This window comes from Nerophis lumbriciformis, linkage group LG07 (genome assembly GCF_033978685.3).
Source record: "Nerophis lumbriciformis linkage group LG07, RoL_Nlum_v2.1, whole genome shotgun sequence".
NCBI lineage: Eukaryota > Metazoa > Chordata > Actinopteri > Syngnathiformes > Syngnathidae > Nerophis > Nerophis lumbriciformis.
The window spans coordinates 14731259-14743547 of NC_084554.2; the positions used below are offsets into that span (position 1 = coordinate 14731259).

At 39.8% G+C, this 12289-nt stretch overlaps 1 protein-coding gene across 2 annotated transcripts in view; it reads left to right on the forward strand.

Annotated features, from left to right (window-relative positions):
• smchd1 (structural maintenance of chromosomes flexible hinge domain containing 1) overlaps positions 1-12289 on the forward strand; it is a 142102-nt gene that overhangs the window by 98853 nt on the left and 30960 nt on the right. For both annotated transcript variants that reach the window (XR_009815777.1, XM_061965755.2), the window contains exons 36-41: positions 1679-1810; positions 1887-2039; positions 2109-2235; positions 2303-2422; positions 11954-12036; positions 12111-12233. Coding sequence is in view for 1 of the 2 variants with exons in the window: in XM_061965755.2 (XP_061821739.1) it covers positions 1679-1810; positions 1887-2039; positions 2109-2235; positions 2303-2422; positions 11954-12036; positions 12111-12233 (738 nt within the window). In the remaining variant the exon portion in view is untranslated. The remainder of the gene's footprint in view (positions 1-1678; positions 1811-1886; positions 2040-2108; positions 2236-2302; positions 2423-11953; positions 12037-12110; positions 12234-12289) is intronic.

The following is a 12289-nucleotide window of genomic DNA, read 5'->3' on the forward strand; positions in this document are numbered from 1 at the left end:
TTAAGCTTCTCAGGTGGAATTCTTTCCCATTCTTGCTTGATGTACAGCTTAAGTTGTTCAACAGTCCGGGGGTCTCCGTTGTGGTATTTTAGGCTTCATAATGCGCCACACATTTTCAATGGGTGACAGGTCTGGACTACAGGCAGGCCAGTCGAGTACCCGCACTCTTTTACTATGAAGCCACGTTGATGTAACACGTGGCTTGGCATTGTCTTGCTGAAATAAGCAGGGGCGTCCATGGTAACGTTGCTTGGATGGCAACATATGTTGCGCCAAAACCTGTATGTACCTTTCAGCATTAATGGTGCCTTCACAGATGTGTAAGTTACCCATGTCTTGGGCACTAATACACCCCCATACCATCACAGATGCTGGCTTTTCAACTTTGCGCCTATAACAATCCGGATGGTTCTTTTCCTCTTTGTTCCGGAGGACACGACGTCCACAGTTTCCAAAAACAATTTGAAATGTGGACTCGTCAGACCACAGAATACTTTTCCACTTTGTATCAGTCCATCTTAGATGAGCTCAGGCCCAGCAAAGCCGACGGCGATTCTGGGTGTTGTTGATCAACGGTTTTCGCCTTGCATAGGAGAGTTTTAACTTGCACTTACAGATGTAGCGACCAACTGTAGTTACTGACAGTGGGTTTCTGAAGTGTTCCTGAGCCCATGTGGTGATATCCTTTACACACTGATGTCGCTTTTTGATGCATGCAGTACAGCCTGAGGGATCGAAGGTCACGGGCTTAGCTCCTTACGTGCAGTGATTTCTCCAGATTCTCTGAACCCTTTGATGATATTACGGAGTGTAGATGGTGAAATCCCTAAATTCCTTGCAATAGCTGGTTGAGAAAGGTTTTTCTTAAACTGTTCAACAATTTGCTCAAGCATTTGTTGACAAAGTGGTGACCCTCGCCCCATCCTTGTTTGTGAATGACTGAGCATTTCATGGATTCTACTTTTATACCCAATCATGGCACCCACCTGTTCCCAATTTGCCTGTTCCAAATAAGGGTTTGATGAGCATTCCTCAACTTTCTCAGTATTTATTGCCATATTTCCCAACTTCTTTGTCACGTGTTGCTGGCATCAAATTCTGAAGTTAATGATTATTTGCAAAAAAAAAAATGTTTATCGGTTTGAACATCAAATATGTTGTCTTTGTAGCATATTCAACTGAATATGGGTTGACAATTATTTGCAAATCATTGTATTCCGTTTATATTTACATCTAACACAATTTCCCAACTCATATGGAAACAGGGTTTGTATGAGGCACAGTTGACAGTGCATGACAGAGCACAAACCAGTGAAGTGTAGACCTCCGAGGCAGGATTGTCTCGAGGCACAAATCTAGGGAAGGGTACAGAAAAATATCTGCTGCCTTGAAGGTCCCAATGAGCACAGTGGCCTTCATCATCTGTACATTGAGGACGTTTGGAACCACCAGGGCTCTTCTTAGAGATGGCCGGTCGTCCAAACTGAGTGATGATCGGCTTTAAAAAATATATTTTATGAGGGTCCCTAATTTGAATGATTAATGATCAATTTCTCATACCAGACCCAATCCTTACTGATCAATTCATTGAGTAGTATGTCCATCTTTAACTCAGGCCCTAAATAGTTAAAAAATACATTGTTGATTGATTTCTGAATTGTTTGTCACTCTTATAAAGATTCCTGTTGAGGTGGTGGCCAATCAACCTTCCACACTGGGATCTGACTCGCAATTGTCCACCCCTGTAGTTTTCCACAGTAAGGACATCACCAAGCGAACCCTTGTGGAAAACTTGACCCTGAGGATATTGGTGAGCTGAATATCATGCCAGAGGAACATCCTGGGTGTTGTTCAGCATGACTAACATTCACCTTGATTGATCCTAGGATTCCTATGGGAACCAAGCGGGAGAAGACATGGAGGGGACGGTGAGTGTTATCATAAAGAACTGTGACGACAACCCCAACAAGGTCATCCCTCAACTTGATGGCCAAAGCAGCTGCGACGTGACACTGTCGAAAGGAAAAGCTTATATCGAAGTACGTACCAAAATCAATCAATAAATACGAGTTCCTTACAGATGTAACTTAGCTGTGTCTCCCCCACAGAGGCTGGTCATCATGGAGGACAGCCCTGGAGAGGACGGTGCCTGCTACGTCCTCCTCTTCAAACTTGATGTCCTAACGGACCCTACGCCACTCGCCGCCTTTGAGCTCCTGTTCCGCTTTTATAACGGTAGAAACCAGCATGCAATTTCTCTTCTGAATATGAGCCACACTGACAAACTGATATTTTTCTCAAGACGCTCAACATCAAACAAGAATGTCGCAGCTGTCCAGCAAGAAAGACAAGCTGTGTACGGACATCAAACGTTACAACGATCTTTCGGAAATGTACACTGGCCTCCATAAGTGCTTGACAGGTACGTTTTAATCTGCCTAAAACTAAGTTGTTTTAATTAGGTCAACTATATTATGTTAAAGTTAAAGTTAAAGTACCAGTGATTGTCACACACACACTAGGTGTGGCGAAATTATTCTCTGCATTTGACCCATCACCCTTGATCACCCCCTGGGAGGTGAGGGGAGCAGTGGGCAGCAGCGGTGGCCGCGCCCGGGAATCATTTTTGGTGATTTAACCCCCAATTCCAACCCTTGATGCTGAGTGCCAAGCAGGGAGGTAATGGGTCCCATTTTTATACTCTTTGGTATGACTCGGCCGGGGTTTGAACCCACAACCTACCGATCTCAGGGCGGACACTCTAACCACTAGGCCACTGAGTCATATCGTTACACCGAGTTACCTCTCATTGTACCATAAGCTGCAATAAAGGACCAAAAGATAGACAGGGGAAGGAGGGATCCTAATAATTCATTTACCGTATTTTTCGGACTATAAGTTGCAGTTTTTTTCATAGTTTGGCCGAGGGTGCGACTTATACTCAGGAGCGACTTATGTGTGAAATTATTAACACATTACCGTAAAATATCAAATAATATTATTTAGCTCATTCACGTAAGAGACTAGACGTATAAGATTTCATGGGATTTAGCGATTAGGAGTGACAGATTGTTTGGTAAACGTATAGCATGTTCTATATGTTATAGTTATTTGAATGACTCTTACCATAATATGTTACGTTAACATACCAGGCACCTTCTCAGTTGGTTATTTATGCCTCATATAACGTACACTTATTCAGCCTGTTGCTCACTATTCTTTATTTATTTTAAATTGCCTTTCAAGTGTCTATTCTTGGTGTTGGATTTTATCAAATAAATTTCCCCAAAAATGGGACTTATACTCCAGTTTTTTTTCCTTCTTTATTATGCATTTTCGGCAGGTGCGACTTATACTCCGGTGCGACTTATACTCCGAAAAATACGGTAGTTATTAACCTTCTTCAAATATATACTGTAAATATTGTCTAGTAGAGTGGTACCTCGGTTTTTGTTACTATTCTGTTTCAAAAAATAGGTCGAAAACCAAATCGTATGAAAACCCGGAGCTGTTTTTGCATAATTAATCACATAAATCCAATTATTCCAGGCACCCACAATTATTAAGACAAAACATGTTTTTATAGAGAATAATTGTAGTTTCACATGCAGAAAAACATACCGTATTTTCCAGACTATAAGGCGAATTTAAAATCCTTTTTTTTTCTCAAAACTCGACAGTGCGCCTTATTACCGGTGCGCCTAATGTAAAGAATAAATTTGGTCTAGCTCATACATGCCAACCCTCCCGGATTTTCCGGCAGACTCCCGAAATTCAGCGCCTCTCCCGAAAACCTCCCGGGACAAATTTTCTCCCGAAAACCTTCCGAAATTCAGGCGGACCTGGAGGCCACGCCTGCATGGACCAATGTTGTTGTAATTTATTGAGTTGGAGGCAATAAACAGGCGAGGGGATGAAGTACTGTACGTCTCTTTACTGTAGACTTCAGAGCAGACTCACACACTTGACGTCAGGTGCGCAAAACCACGTAAATCGTTGGCCAACCAAAAAGTAACCCCAGTACGCTATAGCCAACATTCACCAGGATATGGCAACAGACAAACATAGATCACTCTATTACATTCCTCCCCTTTTAGAAATGTAGATGTTACTCAAAAGAAATAAACAACCCAACCAAAAAATGCAGCAGCTCAATTAAAAAACTGTACTTAAGCCACATTCTTTTTTTTTTTAGTACTGAACTCTTAACCCTCATTTGTAAACAACAACATGCTTATTATACAAACAGTATTTGTACATCTTTAACACAGATTTTTATACTGTCTTCAGAGATTCAGTTTTTTTGGTGGTACTCGAAACCTTTCTGGGTACCTGCGGATCACTGGTGGGGTTTTTGTTGTGGGTGATCTGGGTTCTGATGATGGCAACTCAGCAGCCCTTGAATCTGGTTCAATGATGAGACTAGTTTGTGTCTGACTCACTGATGGTCCTGGTGATGGAACTGAAACAGCACTGTCCAGTTGTACTGATGGCACATTTTCTGCAACTGGTGGAGACTAGATAACTGGCAGTCTCTCCATGTTTTCTCGCCATGGTAACATGTGATCCACATGCACTGTGCGCTGTCTCTGTCCCTCTTGATAGATAGATAGATTGATATATATATATAAGTATTTCTTATATATATATATATATATATATATTTTTTATTTTTTTTTATTTTTTTTATTTTATTATATATACACAGTATATATATATATATATATATATATATATATACAGCATATATATATATATATATATATATATATATATATATATATATATATATATATATATATATATATATACAGTATATATATATGAAATACTTGACTTGGTGAATTCTAACTGTAAATATACTCCTCCCCTCTTAGCCACGCCCCCAACCACGCCCCCACCCCCACCTCCCGAAATCGGAGTTCTTAAGGTTGGCAAGTATGGTCTAGCTTACCGACCTCAAAGCTTTTTTATTTGGTACATGGTGTAATAGGTGTGACCAGTAGATGGCAGTCAAACATAAGAGATAAGTGTAGACAGCACTATAATTGCAATATGTATCAAGTAAACACCAACATTTTAAATGTTCCATTGAAAATAAAGAACATTACACACGGCGCTCAAAAATCTATCAAAATGTTTTAGTACGACTTTGGTATGCTATGAAAACACACCGCTTGAATAATTGTCAGCGCATTAAACATGAGTATTATTATGGTGTGTGTATACCAGAGGTAGGGAACCTGTGGCTCTTTCGATGACTGCATCTGGCTCTCAGATAAATCTTAGCTGACATTGCTTAACACGATAAGTAATGAATAGTTCCGCCGGTAATCACAGTGTTAAAAATACATTTTGAAAAGAGAAAATATTCTCATGCATTTTAATTCATCCATCCGTTTTCTACCGAACCTGTTCAAGAAGTCGCATTAATGGTAAGAAGTGTTTTATTTATTATTGGTTAGCTTCAGAATTATGTTAAAGTTAAAAGTTAAAGTACCACTGATAGTCACACACACACTAGGTGTGGTGAAATTGTCCTTTGCATTTGACCCATCCCCTTCTTCCATCCCTGGGAGGTGAGGGGAGCAGTGAGCAGCAGTGGTAGCCACGCTCAACAATATTATTAAAAAGAATAAGAGACTTATTATACTCTAAAAATGTTGATCTTACTTAAAAATGCATGCATTTAGTAGTATTCAGTGTTAAAAAATATGATATGGCTCTCACGGAAATACATTTTTAAATATTTGGCTTTCATGGCTCTCTGTCAAAAAGGTTCCTGACCCCTGGTGTATACTGTAAGGTCTGGCGTTTTGTTTTACAATATTATGCATTAGCAACTTTTCTTACCTTCTGGTACCTGCTGATCTGCATTTGGGACCTGTAGAAGTCCTGAAACATTGTGCATGTCCGCGAGTCGATAAGCTTCTTCTTTTTGTCTATCTTCTTGTTATGTGACATAAATCCCCCGCTGTTGCCATTTCTAATATAAAGTAGTGTAAAGTTTTTACTTATATCTGTCAGTAAACTCGCCATGAAAGCGCTAAAACATACCGGTGTAGTGAGTTTACATTGTTCACCCAAGGAACTTTAGTTATTAGAGAGTTACGGTCGGGCGTTTTTTCACGGGACACATTTCCGGTGTTGTTGTTAAAGGCCTACTGAAACCCACTACTACCGACCACGCAGTCTGACATTGCAACACATGCCAATACGGCCGGGTTAGTTTACTAAAGTGCAATTTTAAATTTCGCGCGACATATCCAGCTGAAAACGTCTCGGTATGATGACGCCTGCGCGTGATGACGTCGCGGATTGTGGAGGACATTTTGGGACAGCATGGTGGCCAGCTATTAAGTCATCTGTTTTCATCGCAAAATTCCACAGTATTCTGGACATCTGTGTTGGTGAATCTTTTGCAATTTGTTCAATGAACAATGGAGACCGCAAAGAAGAAAGCTGTAGGTGGGAAGCGGTGTATTGCGGCCGACTTTAGCAACACAAACACGGCCGGTGTTTCATTGTTTACATTCCCGAAAGATGACAGTCAATCTTTACCATTGGCCTGTGGAGAACTGGGGCAACAGAGACTCTTACCAGGAGGACTTTGAGTTGGATACGCAGACACGGTACCGTGAGTACGCATGCAGCTGCGGCTTCCAAACATTTGATCGCTTGCCCGTACGTGCGTGCCTCTATGTGCATGTCACGTAAATAATTCAATGTATACACCCTGATGATTATCTTGTGTGATGACTGTATTATGATGATAGTATATATGATAGTATATATCTGTGTCATGAATCAATTTAAGTGGACCCCGACTTAAACAAGTTGAAAAACTTATTCGGGTGTTACCATTTAGTGGTCAATTGTACGGAATATGTACTTCACTGTGCAACCTACTAATAAAAGTTTCAAAAAGTCTCACGTACGTAACTTTGGGGACTTTGGGGAAATATATGTGCTGTATGAACTTTGGGGAGGTGAACGGTACTTTGGGCTGTGGGATTGAGTGTGTTGTGCAGGTGTTTGAGTTGTATTGGCGGGTTATATGGACGGGAGGGGGGAGGTGTTTGTTATGCGGGATTAATTTGTGGCATATTAAATATAAGCCTGGTTGTGTTGTGGCTAATAGAGTATATATATGTCTTGTGTTTATTTACTGTTTTAGTCATTCCCAGCTGAATATCAGGTCCCACTCGCCTCTCACAGCATCTTCCCTATCTGAATCGCTCCCACTGCCCTCTAGTCCTTCACTCCCACTTTCTTCATCCACGAATCTTTCATCCTCACTCAAATTAATGGGGAAATCGTCGCTTTCTCGGTCCGAATCGCTCTCGCTGCTGGTGGCCATGATTGTAAACAATGTGCAGATGTGAGGAGCTCCACAACCTGTGACGTCACGCTATTCGTCTGCTACTTCCGGTACAGGCAAGGCTTTTTTTTTAGCGACCAAAAGTTGCGAACTTTATTGTCGATGTTCTCTACTAAATCCTTTCAGCAAAAATATGGCAATATCGCGAAATGATCAAGTATGACACATAGAATGGACCTGCTATCCCCGTTTAAATAAGAAAATCGCATTTCAGTAGGCCTTTAAGGAGATGCTGCTCCGTTATTGTTTTAAGTAAAGAGTGAATGTCAATAAAACAGTTAGCTCCATCTTTTGACACTTCTTCCACTCCCGTCCTTGCACGCTACACCGCTACAACAAAGATGACGGGGAGAAGCCGCTGTCGAAGGTGAGCCACGAAAATAAGACCGCCCACAAAACAGCGAATCCGGAAGCGACTGTCAGAAAGCGACTTGAAGATGATCTGTAAAATATAATCCATGTAACATTTTGACCAAAGAACCACCATTACATGTTATGTAGACTACAAAGACGTGTTTTCCATTTAGAAAAAAGTAATAATAATATGACTTTTAATGCGCCCTATAATCTGGTGCGCCTAATATATGAAAAAAGATAAAAAATAAACCATTGATCGGCAGTGCGCTCTATAGTCTGGAAAATAGGGTAAATGAATGAATGAACATTCAACATAACATTTACCTTTACTGAAGACACTTGTTGGTCAAGACGGCAATGAGCGGAGAGGAAGAAGTGGTAAAGCCAATTGAACACCACCTCCATACTCTGAGTTATTTCTTGATTTCAAAAGTGATTCTCACTTACTTTATCTAAGTGCCAGCGCTTGTAACTTCATTTGACTCCATCGTAAACATTTTTGCAGTCATATTCCACTAAACAAAAGCCCAGAAAGTGAGTTACAAACACGTGGGATTCTTTATTTGGACATTCCATCCTGCGGGATGATATGCCAGCAGAAGGACTAGTTTGTTAGGCGCAATTTTTGGCTGTACGATAACCGAGATGGTGTACACAAACCAAGGCAAACTTTTGGCAAAAAGTTGGTTAAAAAAAAATCATAATAAAAAGTGGGGTGTCTAAAAATGGAAGTACCTCTACAGATGTTTGTCATTTTTGGCGCTAAAAGGTCAGATTGGAGAACTCTGATACAAGTTTTGATCTGTTTTACAACTTTTTCACTTCCGATACGATACCAACATTGGCGCCTTGTGTATTGGCCAATAATGATTTTGACCAGGTACAATATTAGCAAAAATCATCCATTCTTTTATTTTGTAGCGGGAAATTAATGAGAACAATGGTAGGTATGAAAAACACTAAACTAATATTCACCGTCGAGAATGAACTTTTGCGGTCTTTAATTTCAAGTGGCGTAGTATATTGTTTTTTCGAGGACACTAATGGTCATGATTATTAAGTTAAGCTAATGAGGCAGTAATTTGAATGATGCGGACACGTTTGTTACTGGATACTTTCTGACACCCTTCTGCCTTGGAAACTTTGTATGTGTAAGTAATATGCAACTACAATTATTTAATACTTGTTTATATTGACCAATGTGCTGTTGTAGACTGCAATATTGTTCACTGAAGGACACTTTAATACATATGTTTTGCTTGTGTGCTATTGTGTGCTTAACTGTTGTGTAGCTGCTAGCTCCTAATAGCCTACAGCCTACAATGTTTCTCTTTTGTAAATGACTTGACTTAAAGTGCAAGAAATTACTAACCTTGTGTGTTTTTTGAAGGACATTTAGATTAGGGATGTCCGATAATGGCTTTTTGCCGATATCCCGATATTGTCCAACTCTTTAATTACCGATACCGATATCAACCGATACCGATATCAACCGATATATGCAGTCGTGGAATTAACACATTATTATGCCTAATTTGGACAACCAGGTATGGTGAAGATAAGTTACTTTTTTTTTTAATTAATAAAATAAGATAAATACATTAAAAACATTTTCTTGAATAAAAAAGAAAGTAAAACAATATAAAAATAGTTACATAGAAACTAGTAATTAATGAAAATTTGTAAAATTAACTGTTAAAGGTTAGTACTATTAGTGGACCAGCAGCACGCACAATCATGTGTGCTTACGGACTGTATCCCTTGCAGACTGTATTGATATATATTGATATATAATGTAGGAACCAGAATATTAATAACAGAAATAAATAACCCTTTTGTGTGAATGAGTGTAATTGGGGGAGGGAGGGTTTTTGGGTTGGTGCACTAATTGTAAGTGTATCTTGTGTTTTTTATGTTGATTAAATAAAAAATAAAACATTTTAAAAAAACGATACCGATAATAATAAAAAAAAACGATACCGATAATTTCCGATATTACATTTTAACGCATTTATCGGCCGATAATATCAGCAGGCTGATCTTAGCGGATATCTCTAATTTAGATGTTAACTGGCTGTCGAACTTTGCACAAGTAAACACGCTAGCAGGACAGCTTATATCTGAGAATTTGGATGCCAGCCAATATACTGAGATACTGGTTTTTTCTGCTGATGTCAGACTGATATCTGATATCAATATCGAATCTGCGCACCCCTAAAATCAATAAAGTCAATGTAACCTACATGAAATACAGAAAACCTCTGACATTCAAACACAAAATAAATACAACAAATGTGCTAGCTAGCTCAATTCTAGTTTACATTGCATATGCCGTATACAAATCCCGTTTCCATATGAGTTGGGAAATTGTGTTAGATGTAAATATAAACGGAATACAATGATTTGCAAATCCTTTTCAACCCATATTCAATTGAAAGCACTACAAAGACAACATATTTGATGTTCAAACTCATAAACTTTTTTTTTTTTTTTTGCAAATAATAATTAACTTAGAATTTCATGGCTGCAACACGTGCCAAAGTAGTTGGGAAAGGGCATGTTCACCACTGTGTTACATGGCCTTTCCTTTTAGCAACACTCAGTAAACGTTTGGGAACTGAGGAGACACATTTTTTTAAGCTTCTCAGGTGGAATTCTTTCCCATTCTTGCTTGATGTACAGCTTAAGTTGTTCAACAGTCCGGGGGTCTTCGTTGTGCTATTTTAGGCTTCATAATGCGCCGCACATTTTCAATGGGAGACCGGTCTGGACTACAGGCAGGCCAGTCTAGTTCCCGCACTCTTTTACTATGAAGCCACGTTGATGTAACACATGGCTTGACATTGTCTTGCTGAAATAAGCAGGGGCGTCCATGGTAACATTGCTTGGATGGCAACATATGTTGCTCCAAAACCTGTATGTACCTTTCAGCATTAATGGCGCCTTCACAGATGTGTAAGTTACCCATGTCTTGGGCACTAATACACCCCCATACCATCACAGATGCTAGCTTTTCAACTTTGCGCCTATAACAATCCGGATGGCTCTTTTCCTCTTTGGTCCAGAGGACACGACGTCCACAGTTTCCAAAAACAATTTGAAATGTGGACTCGTCAGACCACAGAACACTTTTCCACTTTGTATCAGTCCATCTTAGATGAGCTCAGGCCCAACGAAGCCGACGGCGTTTCTGGGTGGTGTTGATAAACGGTTTTCGCCTTGCATAGGAGAGTTTTAACTTGCACTTACAGATATCGCAACCAACTGTAGTTACTGACAGTGGGTTTCTGAAGTGTTCCTGAGCCCATGTGGTGATATCCTTTACACACTGATGTCGCTTGTTGATGCAGTACAGCCTGAGGGATCGAAGGTCACAGGCTTAGCTGCTTACGTGCAGTGATTTCTCCAGATTCTCTGAACCCTTTGATGATATTACGGAGCGTAGATGGTGAAATCCCTAAATTCCTTGCAATAGCTGGTTGAGAAAGGTTTTTCTTAAACTGTTCAACAATTGCTCACGCATTTGTTGACAAAGTGGTGACCCTCGCCCCATCCTTGTTTGTGAATGACTGAGCATTTCATGGAATCTACTTTTATACCCAATCATGGCACCCACCTGTTCCCAATTAGCCTGTTCACCTGTGGGATGTTCCAAATAAGTGTTTGATGAGCATTTCTCAACTTTATCAGTATTTATTGCCACCTTTCCCAACTTCTTTGTCACGTGTTGCTGGCATCAAATTCTAGAGTTAATGATTATTTGCAAAAAAATAATTGTTTATCAGTTTGAACATCAAATATGTTGTCTTTGTAGCATATTCAACTGAATATGGGTTGAAAAGGATTTGCAAATCATTGTATTCCGTTTATATTTACATCTAACACAATTTCCCAACTCATATGGAAACAGGGTTTGTACATGCCACTAATTAGGGTCAGCGATTTAAGAGTGCAATTTTATCGCCTCTACATTTGGTAATGAGAACGACAACTAAGACGCACGTTACAATCAAACAGCTGTTGTGTAATAAGTACAATACTTACAGTAAAACACTTTGTTGGGCTCAACAACAAAAAAAGGCTGGCACATTCGACTTAATGGCAAAGACTACTTCCAGACTAGGACAAACTGAACTGTTTGCTTTTGTTTGTTTTCTTCTCCATAAACATTCTTACACATGTGCAAAATGATGACGACCGATTCTCTTTTGCCAGATCGGTACGACGAGGCAAAACGTAAGGAGAGCATTCTTCAAAACCAGCTCGTAAGCAAGTTGAAACTACGTCCACCAGTCACTGTAAGACTCTCTCTTGTATGTAAATGAGATGCGATGTGACAAGTACATGAAGACCTTTGAGGTATTCTCCGCAGATCAAAACGGTCAACCAGCACCTGAGCAGAAAGATGTCTGAAGCTAACCAGATTGAGAAAATGCCCAGGAGAGTCTGCTCAATTCCAAAATATTCGGATGGGCAGCAGGATGTTTTGGGAAAGGTAACGAGACCCGGTCTCACCGACTCACAAACAATCCTGACAACATTTGTTCTTTT